At 54.6% G+C, this 20,599-nt stretch overlaps 1 protein-coding gene across 8 annotated transcripts; it reads left to right on the top strand.

The window, feature by feature from the left end:
• The first annotated feature begins 4,793 nt into the window (after positions 1-4,793).
• Positions 4,794-20,205, top strand: Tle2 (TLE family member 2, transcriptional corepressor). Of its 8 annotated transcripts, none has more exons than XM_076919243.1 (21): positions 5,194-5,343; positions 5,541-5,653; positions 5,753-5,850; positions 6,149-6,212; positions 6,492-6,536; positions 7,284-7,346; positions 9,641-9,715; positions 9,863-10,043; positions 10,264-10,283; positions 10,931-11,041; positions 11,745-11,789; positions 12,031-12,180; positions 13,895-14,033; positions 15,539-15,651; positions 16,167-16,237; positions 16,410-16,659; positions 16,856-17,103; positions 17,176-17,323; positions 18,369-18,519; positions 19,005-19,081; positions 19,957-20,205. In XM_076919243.1, the coding sequence occupies exons 2-21, from the start codon at positions 5,630-5,632 to the stop codon at positions 20,062-20,064; spliced, it is 2,181 nt and encodes a 726-aa protein (XP_076775358.1). In that variant the 5' UTR covers positions 5,194-5,343; positions 5,541-5,629; the 3' UTR covers positions 20,065-20,205. The 8 variants fall into 8 exon arrangements, 7 of the variants coding, with proteins under 7 accessions (XP_076775353.1, XP_076775358.1, XP_076775356.1 ...); XM_076919241.1 differs by having other exon boundaries at positions 15,539-15,687; XM_076919242.1 differs by having other exon boundaries at positions 9,860-10,043.
• The last annotated feature ends 394 nt before the right edge of the window (positions 20,206-20,599 follow it).

The following is a 20,599-nucleotide window of genomic DNA, read 5'->3' as shown; positions in this document are numbered from 1 at the left end:
TGGGTAATCACAGGTGGTGAAGCCAAGTCCCTGGCTCTCTGTGGGTGTGAGATGGGGCAGCAGTGAGCACCCCTTAGTGTGGCTGCCACAGAACAGTCATAGTGGCTAAACATTTGCAGTTTTTTGTTTTGTTTTGTTTTTGTCGTTGTCGTTGTTGTTGTTGTTGTTTTTTGAGACAGGGTTTCTCCGTGTAGCCTTGGCTGTCCTGGAACTCTGTAGAACAGGTTCAGAGATATGCTTGCCTCTGCCTCGCGTGCACTGGGATTAAAGGCGTGCGCCACTATGCCTTGTGGGTAAGCATTTTCCAATCTCACTGTAAGTCTTTTTTGAAATCTCCAGGTTCCCGAGGAGGCCTGGACTGGGGCCTGCTTGGTGCAGGGTTCCAGGGTTCACAAGCCCCCTTTGTCTAGCTAGCTGCTCACTTCAGCCAACCCTGCTACTTCCCACAGGCCAAGCTGCAGCCCACCCTCCCTCTGCTTCTCCTAGTCATAGTCAGAAGCTGAATCAGGGGCACACAAGCAAGGTCAGAGGTCAGAGCTCCCCATTGTAGTTTGACCAGTGTTTAGTTAGAGGGATTTCTAATGAGCCACCCCCTATGCCCTCTGAAGAACCCCAGTATAAAACACCTACATCTAGGAGGCCTTGGGAATGTTCTAAGCAGCTTTGTGACTCCAGACTCGGCTGTCCCGGGCTTCTCCCCTCCGGAGCCCTCTCATTAGCCAAGCCGAAGCCACAGCAGGGGACATCTCTCTGGGGAAACTAGGCACTAAGTTGCGGGGAGGGGGTGGCTTCTCCGTGCTCTTAAGGAGAAAATGATTGTGTGTGCGCTCCTGTGCGTGATTCTTTTTTCCTGCCAAGCCAGGCAGGGAACTGGGGCTCGGAGGTCACCCGTGAGCCCTGGCCAGCAGGAGGTGACTGGCCTGGCTGGTGGCCCAGTGGCTCAGCTGGGGGCGCGGGGAAGGGGAGGCTGGCGCTGTCGGAAGCCAAAGGCTTTGGCCTCCCTGAGGGAGTCGCTTTCCCGGCCCGGGTCGGATCAATGGGCTGTAATTATACCGCGCCGGGCTGGGAGCCGTGGGGAGGGAGCGGGAGCTGGCAGGAGGGAGGCGGCAGGAGGGGGCGCGGACTCCGCGGACCCACGTTACTTTGATTGACAGCAAGAGCAGATGCGACGCGCGGGAGCTTCTGGGATACGTAGTTTTTTCCCCCCAGTCCAGCATGCTTGTTGGCAATAGCAATGTCCACTCTGGTAAACTGAGGCACGCCCAGCAGGTCCAACCTCCCAACTCCCTGTAAACCCATTCCACCCCCTCCTGTGGTTTAACGGGTCAAACGAAATGAGCTTGGGAAGTTATCTTAGTAGCTTGGGACAAAAATCAAATCTCAGCCATTCCCTAAGCGGCCAAGGGGCATTCTTTGCCTCAGTTTACCTATCTCTGAAACAGGCCCAAGGAAGCTTTGGCTGCCGAGCAAGGTAGCCACCGAGTCGAGGGACTTATTTTTATTTTTTTAATATAAAATGTTTTGAGACAGTAGTCCACGTTAGTCTCGACTGCACAACGGTCCTCCTGCTTCAGTTTCTCAAGTGCTGGGCTACCGGGAATCTGTCACCACGGTCGGCTTCGAGGGACTTTTACTTTTAAAAAGGGATCCATGATCCTCAAAGACCACCACGCGGGGTCCCACTCACCGGGGAATGGAGGGAGGAGCTGCACGCCCCAGCCCCATCGGGAGCCTTTCTATTGGTCTATCTCAGACCACCGCCTCCTGCTATTGGCTGCCGGGTACCCAGCGCTTATTGGACAGAGCTTTGGGTGACGTCAGAGACCCATGTGGGAGCTTCGGGAGCTGATTGGCTGGCATACCCGACCAACCACGGAGGAGCTAGACGGGTCCCTCGGCAGCGGGGCGGCTAGTCTGATTTAAGGTGGTCCGAGCAGTCCCGGCTCCGAGTAGTAGCTTTTTCCTTTTTCAGTTTTTCATTTATACAGCGCAGAACCGCGGAGCCGGTGAGCAGGGGCGCACTTTGAGGCTCTGAGCCCCACTTTGCAAAATGGAAGATCCAGGACCAGGCTGAATGGGAAAAAGTAGCTCAGGAGGCTGGGAAATGCTGAGAGCGCTCCCCACTTCGCCACTTAGGGTGTGGTGTCTGTGCACTCCAGGGATGGGGTTCAGGCTGTCCCAAGGGAAACTCCAGATCATATCCTCTGCTTCCACGGAAGCTCAGAAGCTGTGGCTTCCCAGGCCGCACAACAGAGGGGCAGTGGGCCCCTTGGGTCCCAGAACCAGGCTTTACTCCCTCTGGAGGGTTCCCTTTGGCCTGGGTTCCTTCACATCTGGCCTTCTGTGGGGAGGCTGCAGCGGGTGGCTTCGGGCTGATCTTAGAATACGACAGAGGAGAGGGGGTTCCAGGAAAAGAGAACCCCAGAGAGTCTGAACTCAAATTAGGTCATTCAATCATGATACGGTACCTGGAGCAGGGGAGGGTAGAGGGTGTCAAGCACAAATAATGCTAAGAGGGACTGTGTCCTCTGGGTAATAGGAAACCGGGGGACATTGTATAGGGTTAGAGATTGAGGGTCACTAGCAGGAAGGATGCTGCGTGGGCCATGGGGTCGCCGCTGGTCTGAGCAAAACTTGGCAGTGTAAGCATGGTGACACATATCTGCGACCCTGACTCCCCAGATGAGACCAGCCTGGGTTAGATTAGCAAACAGGCTTGGTTTGGGGAGATGGGGAAGGTTGGCAAAGGCGATGGCGCAGGGAGAGGAGATTCTGGGGCCTCTGGGGATCAGAAGTTCTCAGACACCAAAAGGAACCGCTGGCGCCTGGGGACAGCTTATGGGACACTGTTTTCTCAGACTTTCCGGGAGCCAGGAGTGTGCTAGAATTTCTGGTGTGTTCCTCGGTCTGCAAGGGAAAAAAGAAATCAGTAAACAGTAAAGCAGAAACCAGGGATGAGGAATAAGATGTTATGTTCCCAGTAGCAGGTGCTGGGATGCCTCAAGGCCTTTGCAGGGGAGAACGTGAATGGTCAGAACCGGAAAGAATGTTCCACGTAGAAGGATCTGCATCTGCAAAAGCCTTAAGGCTGGACAATGACTAGGATGCTGAAGGGCATGGTGGTCCAGATACTGAAAGTGCACTCACTGGAGTATTCCAGGGTGGGGAATAGGGTGGGGTGCTCCACCATTGGCCACGCCCCCTTAGCTGGAGGATTCTAGGCTAGGCTCCACCCTTGACCACGCCCCCAGCCCCCTCTCTGGGGGATTCCAGGCCTATGCTCCAAGGAATTACTGAACACTCTCACTCTCAGAGGGTTAAATGTCTAAGTCTTTCTGTCACTTTCTGGGCCCATGGACTTTGTAAGGTTCTGCCTACAACGTCACCCTTACTGAGCATATTCCCACCGTACGGCACCTGGACTCGTGTTTGCTGCTCTAATGCTTGTGTAAATTGTTGCTTTGTTCAATACAGCTCCTGACCAGCCAGCTGTGATCTTGGCTGGTCTGTGGCTCATCTCACAGTCTGATCAGAGAGAGCTCGTCTCAGCTAGTATCCTCCTGCCATAGAGCGTTGGCCACGAGTCTCACAAAGGCCCCGTCCTCTGTAGTTGACTTCGTTGCCCACAGAGATCCAAACGTTAATATGGATGTGAGGTCTTTGCCCGTGATTGTTGCCCACTGTTTCCCAGTGCATAGTAGTTCACGGTAGCACCAGGCACACATTTATTGATTGACTTAATGATGGGCCAGACCTCCCTGAGAAAAGGTTTCTCTGTGTAGAACCTGGCTGTTCTGGAATGTGCTCTGTAGACAACTCAGTTATGGTTTTACTGCTGTGAACAGACACCATGACCAAGGCAACTCTTATAAGAACAACATTTAATTGGGGCTGACTTACAGATTCAGAGGTTCAGTCCATTATCATCGAGACAAGTGCGTGATAGCCTCCAGGCAGGCATGGTGCTGGAGGAGCTGCAAGTTCTGTGTCTTCTTCTGAAGGCCCCTAGAAGACTGACTAAGCACTAGACGGAGCTTCAAAGCCCACCCCCACAGTGACACACTTCCTCCAACAAGACCACTCCTACTCCAACACAGCCACACCTTCCAACAGCGCCCTCCCTGGGGCAACGGGATGTCAGATCACCACAGTAGATCAAGCTGGTCTGAAACTCAGAGATCTGCCTGCCTCTGCGGTTTGAGTGCTGGGATTAAAGGCGTGCACCACACCTTCCTCTTCTGAGGTTTCTTCTGTGTAAAATAGGATAAAGCATGACCTTGCCCTGCCAGAGTTGAAAACAAAGGATGACTCCTGGGCGGGGTTCCCTGGTGACAAGTGGCTTCTCACACACTTAAACTTGATGTGATATAGGAGGTGGGCCTGAGGGCACACTGAGGACTGTTGTCCCAGCTACCACAGGGAAGGAGGACAGGAGAATTCCAAGCTCAGTTTTCCAGGGGCAATTTAGCAAGGCCTTGCCTCCAAAAGTAAAAGGGGGCTGGGGGCTTGGAAGAGTGGAGTCCCCAATTCCTAGTGAGGGACTGGGGGCGTGGTCATGGGTGGTGCCCCTCCTAGAATACCCTAGTGAAGGGTTGGGGCGTGGTCAGAGGTAGAAGCTCTGCCTAGAAACTCCAAGTGAGGGTCTGGGGTCGTGGTCAGTGGTGGAACCCCTGCAGAAGATGTTCTAGTGTTGAGGTTCTAGATACACAGAACTGAGGCTCTATGCACTAAGTCTGAGGAGTCTAGCCCTTTCGGAGCCCAGTCTAATAGAGGAGGCCACCCAGTTGGCTGGTGGTGGCAGTAGCATGCAAGTCTGTTGTGGGCTCTGAGCCTGGCCAAGCTGTCCTGGGCTCTGTCCTGGATTTCTCCAGAGTGGGGCAGCACTGGCTGACAAGCAGAGCCTGGGTCTGCCCTTCCTGGGACAGGTGTGTATCTCTCTTTCATGCTTGGGGGTGTTTATCTTTCATAGGGCATAGTGTCCTGGCCCAGAGAAGCCACATGCAGCTTCGGAAGCACGCACAGAGATTTGTGTGTGTGTGTGCCTAATTCCACCCCCCCACACACACACCTTTTTTTTGAATGGGGGTAGGGCGGAACCATTAGGATCGAACTCAAACCTCGGTTTCCCCAGCGGGTCTTGGAACAGAGCAGAAACAGAGCAGGCGGGGGCGGCGGTGCCACCTTAAGGCGGGTCCCGCCCGCGGCTCCCAGCCGAGCCCCGCGGAGGGAGGCGGCTCCGCAGCCACTGAGGCCACCAGCGCCGACCCCGGGCGGCGACCACGGACCTGCAGCGCTGACTGCAGCTGCCCCTGGGCTGGACAACCCGGGACGCGCTGGCTGGAGGTGGGGGTGCAGCGCGGGGTCCTGCTCCCCTGCCCCAACAGGCTCTCCCTGGCTGCTCTTTCTTTGCGTAAAAATCCCTCCCCCAGCTCAGGCTTCTCTTCCAGCTTTTCCAACCTCAGTCTCCTTGCACCCTAGCTCTAGCTTAGCACCCCAAATTCTACCGCCTAATCCTCCCCGCACCCGAATTCTCTCCCCAGCTCCACCTCTGCACCCCAGCTTCCCTTTGCCACATCCACAAGCCTCCACGAAGCTGGGGGGTCCCTTCTCTCACCCATCCATCAGCAGGATGTACCCCCAGGGAAGGCACCCGGTGAGTACTGAGACCCCCCCCCCCATTTCTGGCTGCAGGAGGTGGGGGCAAGGGAAGGGACTCCTGCCTGCTGTTGTCCTTCCCTACTCTCCTTCTCAGACCCCGCTGCAGTCTGGCCAGCCTTTCAAGTTCTCAGTCCTGGAGATATGTGACCGGATCAAAGAGGAATTCCAGTTTCTCCAAGCTCAATACCACAGGTGAGGGGGGCCAGTTCTGGGCCCTGAGAGACCCCATGGGGGTGAGCAGGGCCTCTTGGGGGCGTGGCTTCCAGGGCAAGGGGCGGAGCTCATTGGGCCTACTGGAGGGCTTCCTGGTGGAGGTGGTGCTCAAAAGCATGGGAGGTGAGTAGATTCTGGAAAAGCCTTCCCTGAGGAATGTTTTGATCCCAGGAGGGGACCTGGGTTCAACAGGACTGGGGACAGTTTCTAAAGGAGTGGGGACCCATGTGGGGTGTGGCAAGGCAACCCCCCTTTTTTGTCTAATCTTCCTGCTCAGCCTCAAGCTAGAGTGTGAGAAGTTGGCCAGCGAGAAGACAGAAATGCAAAGGCATTATGTGATGGTAAGGGTGCCTGCCCATGCTGCCCACCTCCATGCTCTCCCTAAACAGAGCAAGCTGGGATGTCTTGCACTGTTTCTATGGGTGCTTTCCACTCCCCACCCTCCCAGTTTGGGGGACTGCCTGCTTGTCCCATCTCTCTGAGCCCAACCGTGATCCATCTTGTGAGTTCCCTGTCTGGGTCCCCATGGGGCTCAGGGCTTTTACCCCCCTCCCTTGGCTGCACCCCATCAGTGTCCCCAGGGTGGCACCAGCGGTCCACACTGGCTGTCTCCTTTGCAGTACTACGAGATGTCCTACGGACTCAACATTGAGATGCATAAACAGGTGACCATGTGGGACTGACGTGGGTGTCTCTGGGAAATGGGCTAAGCACACCCACGGGGATCTCAATGGTAGCCCCAGCATTCTGAGTGCTCATGGATCCGAGATTTGAGGTAGCCATGAAGCTTCTGAGGACTCAAGCTTCTGAGATAGCGCTCGGAGTTGGAAGGTCGATCCCATGGACTTCTGAGATGCCATCGTGTGGTCTTAGGGTTCTGAGATGCATGCTACGTGGGGATTGACTCCAGAGGTCTGTAATTAACCCTGAGTGGCCAGTGGCTCTCTCTCGGAAGTCCTGAGGGTTCAGAGATCTGTGATGAGTGGATTTATAGGCTCTGTGCCTGAACACTCAGGAGTCCATGGTGGATCCCTACCCTACTCCCTTCTGTGCCTGAAGACACAGAGTGGCACTCATCTGCCATATGCTTGTCTGGGTTTCTGTGGGTCTTGGTGCCGATATGGGCAGCAGGAAAGCTGGTCCCCCGGTCCATGCAGTAACTGTTCTTACCTGGTGGAGAACACACACACCCTTTCACACAGGTTTTCTAGGGCCTGGGGATGACCACCGTGCTGTCTTGGGCATCTGTTCATCTATGTTTGCATCTCTGAGGGTTCATAGGGCGGTGGGGGACCTCAGCCTCCAAGACTCCTGAGCCAGTCAGCTCCACAAATGCTCAGTCCAGCTGGGGGCTGGATGGTGGAGGTGGCTGTCCTCCTCCAGTCTGATCCAGCTTGTTGCTTTTCTACCAGGCTGAGATTGTGAAGCGCCTGAGTGCGATCTGTGCCCAGATGGTCCCATTCCTTACTCAGGAGGTGAGTGTCCCGGGCCTGGGGAGACACTGGCTGAGGGTGAGGACCCGGGGCTTTATGCTCGTCATATGTCTATGTGTGCACATATAATGAGGCCCGAGGTCAGCCTTGGCGTGCTTCCCGAGGTGCCATCCGCCTTTATTTGCTTTTATTACACTTTTATGTATGTATTTAATTTTTTATGTATGGGTGTTTTGTCTGCATGTCTGTGCACCAAATGTGTGCAGTACCCTCAGAGGTCAGAAGAGGGTGTTGTGTCCTCTGGAATTGGAGTTACAGATGGGTGAAGGGGGCATCTGATTACAGATGGTGATGGGTACATGGTGAACCACCATGTGGGTGCTGGGAATTTAACTCAGGACCTACTGGAAGAGCAGTCAGTGTCTAAACCACTGAGCCATCTCTCCAGCCCCATGTAATTTATTTTTTGGGAGGAGGGTGCATGGGCCACAGCACACATGGAGACCTGAGATCAACTTGCAGGAATGGGTCCTCTCTTCCCACTATGTGGTTGGCAAAGATTGAACTGAGGCTGTTGTTGGGTTGGCTGCAATATCTTCACCTGCTGAGACATCTTGCCATGCCACCCCCTTTAAATAGACAGGGACGCTGGCTGACCTGGAAATTTGCCAAGTTGGTGATGCTGTCTGGTCAGTGAGTCCCAGGATCTTCCAGTCTCCTCACCGGTGCTAGAATTACAGAACTACCATGCCTGCCTTTTTTAGGGTTTCTGGGGGATCGAACTCAGGTCCCTATGCTTGCACGACAAGCACTTTACTGAGTCAGCTTCTCTAAGCTTGGCTCTCTGCCCTGGATGGTGTTAGCTAGGGGTGCACCTGTACCCACGGCTTACTTCCTGCAGCCAGGTTTGCTGGGGTGCACCTGTACCCACGGCTTACTTCCTGCAGCCAGGTTTGCTGGTACAAGTCCTTCACGGCTTTGTGTCCTTAGGCAAGATGCATGCCTCTCTGTGCTTACCTAGGAGGGCATCCTGAGAGTTAGGTGAGCAGTTATGGGATAATCTTACAGGGTGAGTTGGGCCACACACAGGACACTCAGCAGGTTTTCATTCCCAAGGACTCTGAGGTTATCAGATCTAGGGCCGGAAGTGGGATGGTGGGTAAGTGGGGCCTGAAAGAAAACAGGGACAGAGCTTCAGATAAGGGAGTTGGGAAGTTCTAGAGACAGATGGCGGGGAAGCCACACAGACCTGTGAGTGAGCTTCGTGTCGCAGAGCCATGTGCTTGAAATGGCTCAGATTTTGTTAGGCATTTTTAGAACAGGGATTTTGAAAACACAGAATCAGCACAGACAGAGGCGAACTGGTGTGAATAACTCATTAAACAACAGAAAGCTCCGTGGCCTGTGCGAGCAGTTCCTTGCTCCCACTGACCACAGGACTTTGCTGTTGGCCACTGCCACTTCTGTGTGGAGATGTTCCTCCAGAGACTCGGGCAAGTCCCTCCTCAGGGGCACGCTGGGTACCCCACACAGCCAGCACCCTCAGCTTTTCCCTGAGGGTGGGTGACAGATCATCCCACAGTGAGGCCAGTTACCAACCTGAGTGGGGCCACCAGCTGTGTGTGCTCAGATTTATTGAATCCATCCATATTTAATGTTGTCGTGCTGGGGATAAACAAGCTGGGTAGGTCCTCTCCTGACCTGCATGCCCAGCCCAGGCTGCACATTCTGAGGTGGGTGCTTGGTATGTGGGTACTTGGTGTGTGGGTACTTGGCATGTGGGTAGTTGGTATGTGGGTACTTGGTGTGTGGGTGCTTGGAATACAGGTATTTTATTTTGTATGCAGGTGTTTATGACAACACTGTCTATGCAGACAGTGTGGTGTCACACAGAGTTCTAGCAAGTGGTTAGAGGCTGGGACACTACCCAGCAGCCCTCAGGGCCCAGTATGCCCCACAAAGCATGGCCTGGAACTGTGGCCCCAGAGCCTGGGGAAGAGGCCAGGTCTCTGAACTGTCAGTTAAGCAGAGAGGGGCTGGGGAAGGTGGCCCACAAGCATGACCTGGGTTCAAATCCCCAGCAACCAGGAACAGTGAGGTGTGGTGCTCCTTGCCTGTAACTGCAGCAGGGGAGACAGGGACAGGAGATCCTGGGGCTACTGGCCAGATTCCGGCTGGGCTGTGAGACCCACCTCACCTCAAAATAAGGTGGAAGACAGCGGCAGAACCGGCCTCTGCCCTACATGCAGAGATACACATAGACAGATAAAGGGACAGACAGACAAGTTGGACTGCACAGCCTGCGGCTCGGCGCCCACCTCCCCCCTCCCCCCTAGCACCAGCAGCAGGTGCTCCAGGCTGTGGACCGAGCCAAGCAGGTGACCGTGGGGGAACTGAACAGCCTCCTGGGGGTGAGTCGCCCCAGCCCATCTTTGGTGATGCCCTGGTCCCAGCCCAGGCACCCGGTGGGTGCTAACCTCCCTACACTCAGCATTACCCTCTGTGTACCCTGTCCCTGCCGCCCGCCTCCCCCTGGCCACCCTCTTCCCATTCAGCAGCAGAATCAGCTCCAGCCGCTGTCCCACGCACCCCCTGTGCCTCTCACCCCGCGCCCAGCCGGCCTGGTGGGTGCCGGGGCCACTGGGCTGCTGGCCCTATCTGGGGCGCTGGCTGCACAGGCCCAGCTGGTGGCGGCCGTCAAGGAAGATCGCGTGGGTGTGGACACCGAGGGGTCCAGAGGTGAGTGGGCGATCCAGTGCTGGCAAGAGGGTGACAGCTAGTAGGGGCTGCAGCTGTGGGGTTCAATTTTCATGCTGTTTGTCCTTGGGAACACACTAGCTATCCCTGGGATGTGGGAGGTCAGGCTTCTGACCGGGAAGGAGCTGTTCCGCCCCCCAAAGCCTTGCATGGTTACAAACCCCTAATCATCTGTTTCCTTTCGGCTTCCTGCCGTCTGCAGTGGACAGAGCTGCCAGCAGGGTGAGTGCCAGCTGGGAGAACTTGCTTGTGTTCAAGTAGGCTAGGGGATTGGGAGTTGCCGCCTGGCTCCAGCCTCCACCACCTGGGCACTGCGAGGACACCAGCGCCGCCACATCCAGCGTACAGGGTGCTAGGGCCTGGTGAACGAGATGTGAGCACTGTTATTTTATGAGACAGGGCCTCACTCACAGAGATCCTCCTGCCTCTTGCATTCTGACATTAGAACAACCCACCAGCTGTTGCTTATTACATCTGAGGCACAGCCTTGCTTTGTAGCCCAGACATTGAATTTAGGAAATCCTTCTGCCTCAGAGTCTTAAATTCTGCTATAATGGGTGTGCCTCAGCAAATACTGCCTGGGTCCTCTCAAGAGGTTGGCTATGGGTTTTTGGTTACAAGTCTCACTGTAATGCATTTTATGGGACTCAGTTTTCCCATCTGTACAATAGGAGTATTCATTACGTTATTAGCTTACAGAGGCAGAGAATTTAGCAGTGAAGCTGAAGAAGAGCTCTGCCTAGAATCCTAGAATCCCCAGTGAGGGGCTGGGGGTGTGGCAGGGGTGGATCAATCCCCCAGTGAGGGCCACTCAGTGCTGGCTAGACAAGAATGTAGTGTGAGAACCGACCTCACACCCTTTCTTATAGAGTTCCTCCCCCTCGCCCCCTGAGAGTCTGGTTGAAGAGGAACATCCCAGCAGCCGAGGCAGCAACGGAAAACAGCTGAGAGCTGAAGACAAGGACCTGCCAGGGCCTTATGTGAGTTTGGGAACAAGAGGCAGAGGACCGGAGTGGACCCGGACGGGCCCTGTCAGATCCATGGGAATTGTGTCACTCGTGCTCACTTCTGTAGCCTCCCATAGTTAATCAAAAGACACTTCGTCCCACCCGGCTTCACTGCTAAGGGTTTGTAGCCTGTGGGCCATGCAGCCCACAAGCATGCAGGATGTTGTATTTGCACTGTGAGCTGAACTGCTGGTATAGCTCAGAGGTAGAGCGCCTGCATGGAGTCCCTCAGTGAGGGTCTAGGGACACGACTCAGGGACAGAGAGCTTCCGAGAGACCCCAGGCACCCTGCTCAACAGCACAAGGGAAAGCACTCTTTGGAGGGAGTGGGAGGTGGCAATTCTGCAGAATTCAATTCAGGCTGCACCCCTGCCCCTCCCGGTTGGCATAGCCACCTGTGGTCTGGCCTGGTGCTTGGGTCAGGAGTCAGGTCTGCCATCTGGGAATGAAGCCGGACCCTCGTGTTCCTCCAGAGGGCGGTGGGAGCCACAGAAGGCTATAGAGCAGAGGCAGTGGGTCTGGACTGGGGAGGCTGTGTGGGGGTTGGGGTGGGTCAGAGCCCCCCAGACAGACCTGCCTGAGGCATTAGTTGTGTTGAGTTGAGGCAGGGAGAGGCCTGGGCATGGGTGTGGAGACAGGGGCATGACTGAGGTTGTGTGCTCTTTGTCCTCCTTAGGACAGCGAGGAAGACAAGAGTGACTATAACCTGGTAGTGGATGAGGTGAGACGGTGGGTGATGGGCCAGGGAGGGGGAAGAAATTCCTGGCTGTCTCTGGCACACTCAGACTGGAGACATGGGGCAGGCAGTTGAGCACAGTGGGGAAACTGAGGCTCACAGGATGATGGAAGAGGTGGAACCCCACCGCAGAGGCTCCAGTCTCCATGAGGTGGGGGCCACATGGCAGCTGAGGGAGTCTTTCCTCCCTCACTGGTCCCCACCCAATGTCACCTCTTGAATTCAGGACCAGCCATCAGAGCCCCCGAGCCCTGTGACCACCCCGTGTGGGAAGGCATCCGTCTGCATTCCAGCCCGCAGGGACCTCACAGACAGTCCGACCTCCTTGGCCTCCAGTTTGGGCTCACCGCTCCACAGAAGCAAAGACCTCGCCCTGGTAAGGAAGACAGGGCGCCTGTAGCCCAGATGGACTGCAGTGAGCAAGTCGGCCGGCTGGGCCAGGGCAGTCTGCACGTCTGCACTTTCTTACGTGCTTGCTTGCTTTGTTTTGTTTGGTTTTGCTTGTTGGTTTTTGGTTTTGTTTGTTTGAGAAACAATATTTCTTGGCCTCCAACTCTTTAAATAGTCTAGGATGGCACTGAAGGTCCTAACCCTCCTGCCTCTGCGGTAAGCTCCTTACCGCAAAGGACTTTTTTTTTTTTTTTTGATTCTTTGGGCCTCTCATTTTTTTTTTTTTTTCCCACAAAACTCTGCTGAGCCTCAGGAAACATTTTAAAAGCAGCTTATTGACCAAGCTGGGCAAAGAAATAGGACTGAGTCGAGTTCCTCACTTCTGCAGTAAGTGACCCCCCAACCACAGCACTGGGTCCTGGCTGGTCTGAGGCTTGTCCCAGTGTTAGGTGCTCCTGGAATCCAGTAGAGGCGTCCACTAGATGGGCTCGGAAGTCTAACTCCCTCCCCGCATCTTGCCCAAACCTTCTGTCCTCCAAGTTACCCAGGGACAGAGAAGATTCTTTTCTAAGCCTCCCCACCCTTGCAGGTTGCCATGGCAACTTCCAGCAGTTGTGGGCTCCCAGTTTATCTAATCTCCTCCCCACTCAGAGAGACCTTCGGGTGTGGAGCCACTCTAGCCAGCTGGGGAAACCATCAAGGGCGTTCCTCAGCCCACCAGGGTCGCCTGTCACCCTGTGTGGGAGACAGGCACAGGCCAGAAAGCAAGGCAGCTCCCTGTGATAGCATGGATTAGCCCAACACCGAGGAGCTGGAGGTGGAAGGATAGGGCTAGCCTTTGCTACCTGGGCCCTGTCTCACAAAACATGCCCCCCCAAAGAGGTGTGGCTGGCAGCCTTCTTTATCAGGTCTCTCCCCTAGGGAGGCAGAGGCGCTGGTGGTGACTTTCACCTGGGGCTGAGGACCCTCCTTGGGCCAACAGTCCCATTGCTCCTGGAGCTGTCATTTTTGTTCATTGCTTTTTGAGACACTATGTAGACCAGGTTGGCCCAGAACTCAAAGAGATCCACTCACCTCTGCTCTGGAGTGTTAGGATTAAAGGTTGTGCCACCACATATGGCCATGCCTAAGTTAAAACATTTTGTAAAGCCAGGTGGTGGCGGCACATGTCTTTAATCACAGCATAACAGGAGGATCACTGAGTTCGAGGCCAGCCTGGTCTACACAGTGAGTTCCAGGACAGCCAGGGCTACACTGTCTCAAAAAATCAAATACTTTTTAAAAAATTTGTGTGTGTGTGTGTGTGTGTGTGTGTGTGTACACACAAGTGCTGTAGTGTGCATGTGGAGGTCAGAGTCAGCTCTGGGGTGTCTGTTCTCTCCTTCTACCATGTGGGGTTTGGGGATTGAATACAGAATGTAGCTCTACCTGAAATCATCTTTACATGCTGCGCCATCTTGTTAGCCCAGTGGCCTCTAACTTTGCTGCTGTTATCTTTGGGTAGCACAGTTGCTGGCTCCAAGAGCCCCCACGTCTCTGCATGAACCCTCTCCTGTGAACCCGATTAATACCTGCAGTCCTGAGGATGTATTTACACTACTCACCAGCTTTCCCCTGAGCGCCCACCAAGTGTCTGAGAGATTGACTGGCCACTGTGCATGCGCCCTCGATCCCCTCTCATGGCCTTTCTTTCTCTACAGAATGATCTTCCCACAGGCACTACTACCTCCAGGTCATGTGATCCCTCTCCACCCCAGGACTCGTCCACCCCAGGGCCCAGCTCAGCCGGTCACCTCGGCCAGCTGCCAGCTCAGCCGGCACCACCCACAGACAGCATTGGTGAGTCCCCACCTGCCCGGCATACCTCTGTCCCAGGGGATGCCCCCAAACAGAAGGGATGAGAGAGTTGGCCGTGGTGGCACACACCTTTAGTCTCAGGTGAGTTAGGGGCCACCCTGGGCTACACAGTGAGATCATGTCTGAGAAAAAGAAAAGAGTTCAAAGGGCCAGGCTTGGCTTAGAGAGGGCTTCTGAGAGAAGGAATGCCTGGGAACATGGAAAACAGATGACTTGAAGTCAAACCATGGGTCCAGGCTGGTGGCCTGTGTTCTTCTGCTGGAGACAGCTTTCCAGCCTGCCTTTTTCTCTGTTCTGCTCTCTCTCTCTCTCTCTCTCTCTCTCTCTCTCTCTCTCTCTCTCTCTCTGCTTTCTCTGGAGCTGCTCCAAGCAGCTCTCTCTTGCTATTCTAAAAACTCTCTGGACAGCTCATCTCCTGCACGTCATAAGCACAGTCTTTACGTTACATTCGGCCAGTCATTGACCTCCTCATTGTGAACCCTGTGGCCCCGCCCCTCGATTCTCAGGAGACAGCAAACATACCTCTTCTTCCCTTCCTTCTTTCTTTTTTGTTTTTTTGTTTTGTTTTATCTTTCTTTCTTTCTTTCTTTTTTTTTTTTCTTTTTCTTTTTTTTTTTTTTTTTTTTTTTTTTTTTTTTTTTTTTTTTGGTTTTTCGAGACAGGGTTTCTCTGTGTAGTCCTGGCTGTCCTGGAACTCACTCTGTAGACCAGGCTGGCCTCGAACTCAGAAATCTGCCTGCCTCTGCCTCCCAAATGCTGGGATTAAAGGCGTGCACCACCACTGCCCGGCTAGCATACATTTTCTTTTAACATTGCAAAAAGGATTCAGAGATCTGCCTGCCTCTGCTAAACCAGATGCTAAGCTAGCTGCTAAGACATTGGCCACAGCTTCACCTCTGGACGCAGAGCTGTCTTATTCTCATGCAGTCACTACAGTTAACAGGGAGGATATTCCTCAAAGAAGAACGTAATATCTGTCCATTAGTATACAAGCAAGCCTTTTGGCCTTGGCGACCTTTGACACTCCTGGGGTCCACGTCTGCTGGCCTTGTCCCAGGGGCAGGAACCTTGTCATTCTGTACCCATCAAGGCTACGCCAAAGGAAAAAAAAAAAAAAAAAGACAAAGGGTGAGAGAAGCTGACTGACTGACGGCAGACCCCAAATTTACCACCTGAACTTCTTATAACCCCCAGCCAGGTGCTGCCTGGCTCTGGACCTCAGGGTCTTTGTTCTGCTGCTGCTTAGGTGAGGACACTGAGGTCCAGGGTGTCAATGTCACTTTCCCAGTTTAATGACTGTGAGACTAACATGTGCCTTCACTAGCTGTGTGACCTCAGGCTGGTCGCCCAACCTCTGAGCCTTGTTTTTTCTCTCTCACTGGGTCTGGGTTTTTGAAGGATTTTGAAGGATGGATAATTCATCAGCTGAAGGACAAGGAAAGTATGATTTGTGTATCTGAGTGTGTGTCCCGGCCCTTTTCACGTAGCCCTGAGGAGTCCCCTGACCCTGTCCAGCCCTTTCAGCCTGGGCTCCCACGGCACTCTCAACGGGGACCTCTCCATGCCTGGCTCCTATGTCAGCCTCCACCTGTCCCCACAGGTCAGCAGCTCTGTCGTGTATGGACGCTCACCTCTGGTGAGTCTTTGGGGTATGGAGCACCAGGACGGTCAGCAGACTCCAGAGGTCTGGGGAGGGCAGAGGGAGAAAACAACTTATCCAAAGATACCAGAATAAGTCAAGAGAGGGGCTGAGGCTGAGCTCGGTGGGAGAGCGCTGGCCTGGCACGCACCAAGCCCTAGGTGCATACCCAGCACCATATAAATGAGGCATGTGGTGCCAGCCTGTCACCCACGCTCAGGAGGCAAATGCAGGACAACCAAGAGTTCTAGACCAGCCTAAATCACACAGAAGTTAGCACTTGCCCTGGGGCAAAACAAAAGGAATAAGGCTGGGTTAAAAAGCCTGGCCCAGGAGGTTATTTACAGAATCCAGTAGCAACCTTGTAAGCATTTCTGCTTGCTTGGGGAGGGCGGGAGGGACAGAAGGGTGTGGGCTGGGACCTGGGTGACGGGGTGCTGGGCGCCCCTGCCTTGGGACTCTCTGGCCTCTGGCAGATGGCATTTGAGTCGCACCCCCATCTCCGAGGCTCGTCCATCTCCTTGCCTGGCATCCCTGGGGCTAAGCCGTGAGTAGCACGTGGGCTGTGCCATCTCCAGGGTGTGTGGGAGGCCTGAGTCCCTTCTTCCTGGGAACATCTCCGTGTTATACCTTGAGTGCCAGTCATTGGCAGCCTGGGTATCTGTTCTGGAGTGGGGTGGGGTAAGCTACCCACCCACCCATCTCTGCGGCGTCTACAGGGCTTACTCCTTCCACGTGTCTGCGGATGGCCAGATGCAGCCGGTGCCCTTCCCTTCCGATGCGCTGGTAGGCACGGGTATCCCTCGCCACGCGAGGCAGCTGCACACGCTGGCCCATGGTGAGGTGGTATGTGCGGTCACCATCAGCAGCTCCACACAGCACGTGTACACAGGCGGCAAAGGCTGCGTGAAGGTGTGGGACGTGGGCCAGCCCGGCAGTAAGACACCTGTAGCACAGCTGGATTGCCTGGTAAGGGTGGGGCCTATGTGTCTGGGTGGGGGTTTCGCGGTTGGGCAGGGTCTTTAGTGTTACGGCGGGGTTTACAAGGCTGGGTGTAGGGGCTAAGCCAGGTCTTTAGGGTCAGGGTGGGGCCTACAGTAACACTGGGTCTGTGGAGACCTGGGAGAGTACCAACCCCACCTGGCCCTGCTTCTCGCCCTGGCAGAACCGGGACAATTACATCCGCTCCTGCAAGCTGCTGCCCGACGGGCAGAGCCTGATTGTAGGTGGCGAGGCCAGTACCCTGTCCATTTGGGACCTGGCAGCACCCACACCACGCATCAAAGCAGAGCTGACCTCGTCCGCCCCAGCCTGCTATGCGCTGGCAGTCAGCCCGGACGCCAAGGTCTGCTTCTCCTGCTGCAGCGATGGCAACATCGTGGTCTGGGACCTACAGAACCAGGCCATGGTCAGGTGTGTGGGGCGGCCCTGGGGTGGTGAGCGCACAGGCGACTGCAGATGTGGATGCCTGTTCTCTCCCCACAGACAGTTCCAGGGCCACACGGACGGGGCCAGCTGCATAGACATATCAGATTATGGGACCCGGCTGTGGACTGGGGGCCTGGACAACACTGTGCGCTGCTGGGACCTGCGCGAGGGTCGCCAGCTTCAGCAGCACGACTTCAGTTCCCAGGTGCGCCCACAATCCTCGGCCTCCCCTGGGGTGCCCCGCCCCGGCCTGAAACCGGACAGGAGACGGCTTGGTGGGTAGTAAAGTATTTGCCTCGATAGCATGAGTTCAAATTCCTAGAATCCACATTAAAAGCCAGACACAGTTAGACATTAAAACAAAAAACAAAAACAAAAAACCAAAACCAAACCAAAACAAACAAACAAACAAAAAAACAAACAAAAAAACCCTGCCTATAACCCTGGGCTTGCAGAGAGCTGGAGGGCCAGGTTAGTCAAACATGCTCCAGGTTCAGTGAAAGATTCTGCCTCAACCAATCTGAGAAGCTGGATGTGATAACACATCTTAGATTTACGGTGGGGCGGTGGTGGCACACGCCTTTAATCCCAGCACTTGGGAGGCAGAGGCTGGTGGATTTCTGAGTTTGAGGCCAGCCTGGTCTACAGAGTGAGTTCCAGGGCAGCCAGGGCTATACAGAGAAACCCTGTCTGGAAAAACAACCAAAAAAAATTTACTTATTTCATGTGAGTACACTGTCGCTGTCTTCAGACACCAGAAGAGAGCATCAGATCCCATTACAGATGGTTGTGAGCCACCATGTGGTTGCTGGAAATTGAACTCAGGACCTCTGGAAGAGCCATCAGTGTTCTTAACCACTTAGCCATCTCTCCAGCCCAGGACATGTCTTTAATCCCAGCACTGAGAGGCAGAACAGGTAGATCTCTGTGAGTTCCAGGGTGTTCAGAGCTGAATAGTGAGACTGTCTCAACCCCTCCCCCCAATAAATAAAAAGTAATACTACCAAACTAAGAGTGACTCTAGCCTCCACCCCAGATGCTCCTGCCTCCCCATCAGTCAGAAGCAGGACACAGAGCCCTGGACTTTGAGCTCCCTCTGTCCAGAATCCCAAGGTTCTGTTCCTCTGAGTGCTAGGGTGTGCACCTGTCACTGGCCACCTTTTTGTCCCCATATGCGGCACGGCGCCCCTGGGTCTCCCTCCGGCATCTTGAGTGGCCCATGGGTCTCAGCTCTGTTTCTCTTGCCCTAGATTTTCTCGCTGGGCCACTGTCCCAGTCAGGACTGGCTGGCCGTGGGGATGGAGAGCAGCCACGTGGAGGTCCTGCATGTGCGCAAGCCCGAGAAGTACCAGCTCCGCCTACATGAGAGCTGTGTGCTGTCACTCAAGTTCGCTTCCTGTGGTACAGGCCTGGGAGACCCCTCTGGACAGCAGAGGGAGGGAGGATGGATGGGGCACCCAAAGGCTCAAATTAGACAATGAGTTACCCAGGCCTGTCCACCCAGCTGCTTATTGAGGTCAGAGCCAGTTTAGATAAATGCCCAGACACACTGACCTCTTAAAAAAAAAAAAGGATGGACCAGGTGAGGTGACTTGCATGCTTTAATTCCAGCACTTGGGAGGCAGAGGCAGGTGGATCTCTGGGAGTTCAAGGCTAGCCTGGTCTACAGAGTGAGTCTACAGAGTGAGTCTACACACAGAAACCCTGTCTCAAAAGACAGACGACTATGGAGGACATTCTGCGTTGACTGGCAGCGCTCAGGGTTCTGACACTGTGTAGTAGTAGCTTCCGGATGGAGTGAATTTCTAAGCTTATGGACACTGAGGTGCTGAGCTCCTGCCCTGGGGGTCAGTGCCATCCTCCTCTCTGCTCTCCCCCCACCCCAGGACGCTGGTTTGTGAGCACAGGCAAGGACAACCTGCTGAATGCCTGGAGGACGCCCTACGGGGCCAGCATTTTCCAGGTACTCGCCTCCCCCAGTGGAGACTGGCTCTGCATTTCCCTACCTCACGCAGCCCCACACCGAGCACGATGTGGCCGCGCTCCTGCTCATGGCTGAGTGACCTTTAGGAAGTGAATGGACCACACTGTGCTGGGCATGGGGGCCATGTTACTCTTCAGTCGTGGCGTCTCCCACTGCAGTGCACAGCTTCACTTCCCCTGGATTGCTTTCATTTTAGTGTAGATGAAGTGAAATCTGAACAAGGGCCTGGGCATGGAATGGGGCCGTGCCCTTTTCAGCTTAGGTGGCGGCTTCTCTTGACCCCTCTGTGGCTGTGCCATAGTGGGTCTTTCACATTTCCTGTCCTTCCCAACCGCCAAAGACCCCAGAGTCTCCAATCCGGAGCTGCAACATTTTGGTTTTTTTTTTGAGACAGGGTTTCTCTGTGTAGCCCTGGCTGTCCTGGAACTCACTCTGTAGACCAGGCTGGCCTCGAACTTAGAGATCCACCTGCCTCTGCCTCCCAAGTGCTGGGATTAAAGGTGTGCCCCACCACCGCCAGGCAGCGGAGCTGCAACATTATCTTTTGAGTTAGAGCCTTTATATCAACGTTTCACAAGCCGAGGACACCACTGTCCTTCCAGGACATGGTGACACAGATCTGTGATCCTGGCACTTGGAAGGGTGTGGCAGGAGCATGGTTGGTTTGAGTGAGACTCTGGGGGGAGGGGCTTTGTTGTGAAGCCTCTGAAGTCAGGCTGTGATGAGTCACACTGGCTCAGTCCCCAGCTAGAAGGCCCGCATGGCCACATGCCCTCCAAGCCCGCGCTTCAGGTCTGTGAACTTGGTGGTGGGGACCATGTGGCTGCCTCTCACCTCTCCTTTCTTTGTCCCAGTCCAAAGAGTCTTCTTCCGTATTGAGCTGCGACATCTCCAGGAATAATAAATACATCGTGACAGGCTCAGGGGACAAGAAGGCCACTGTATATGAGGTGGTATACTGAGCCATCTGCTGCCTTTTCAGGTCACCTGCCTTGGATGGCTGACCACTCGGGACATGGGTCCCTCTGCTCTTAACCTGGCTTGCCCCCTTCCAGCTGGGTGGGGCTGGGGGCACTGGGGAAATATAATATTGATCAACTTGCTTTCTTTGTGTGTGTGTGTCAAGTGTACAGAGGTGAGGGGCCCAGCTGGGTGTCGCTCATTTCTCTTTACCACCGATTTTCAGAGTCTGGACCTTACTGATGTGCCCTGGCAGATGGCTCAAGAAACCCCTGGGATCCTGTCTATCTCCAGAGCTGGATCAGGGATTCAAACTCACCCCTTATGCCTGCCGGGCAAGCACTTCGCCAACTGAGCCATCCTCTAGCTCTCTTTAAAACAAAAGCAAACTGGGTGGGGGTCGGTTTCCTCAGTGTAGCAGGTGTAGCCCTGGCTGTTCTGAAACTGTGTAGATCAGGCTGGCCTGGAACTCAGAAATCTTGACTGCCTCTGCCTCCTGACTGCTGGGACTAAAAGCAAACACTAAGAAGTTGGTGG

Source organism: Arvicanthis niloticus, chromosome 22 (genome assembly GCF_011762505.2).
Source record: "Arvicanthis niloticus isolate mArvNil1 chromosome 22, mArvNil1.pat.X, whole genome shotgun sequence".
Lineage (NCBI taxonomy): Eukaryota > Metazoa > Chordata > Mammalia > Rodentia > Muridae > Arvicanthis > Arvicanthis niloticus.
The sequence above is the reverse complement of the archived record's forward strand: the minus strand, read 5'-3'. Positions and strand labels throughout refer to the sequence as shown.

What these genes read in the sequence shown, in the direction of transcription:
- Tle2 (XM_076919238.1), top strand. Translation starts at nt 5,630, where the DNA reads ATGTACCCCCAGGGAAGGCACCCG. An exon ending in ATAACCTGGTAGTGGATGAG is followed by an intron (nt 11,790 to 12,030) that starts GTGAGACGGTGG and finishes TCTTGAATTCAG; the next exon opens with GACCAGCCATCAGAGCCCCC. An exon ending in GGCATCCCTGGGGCTAAGCC is followed by an intron (nt 16,238 to 16,409) that starts GTGAGTAGCACG and finishes CGGCGTCTACAG; the next exon opens with GGCTTACTCCTTCCACGTGT.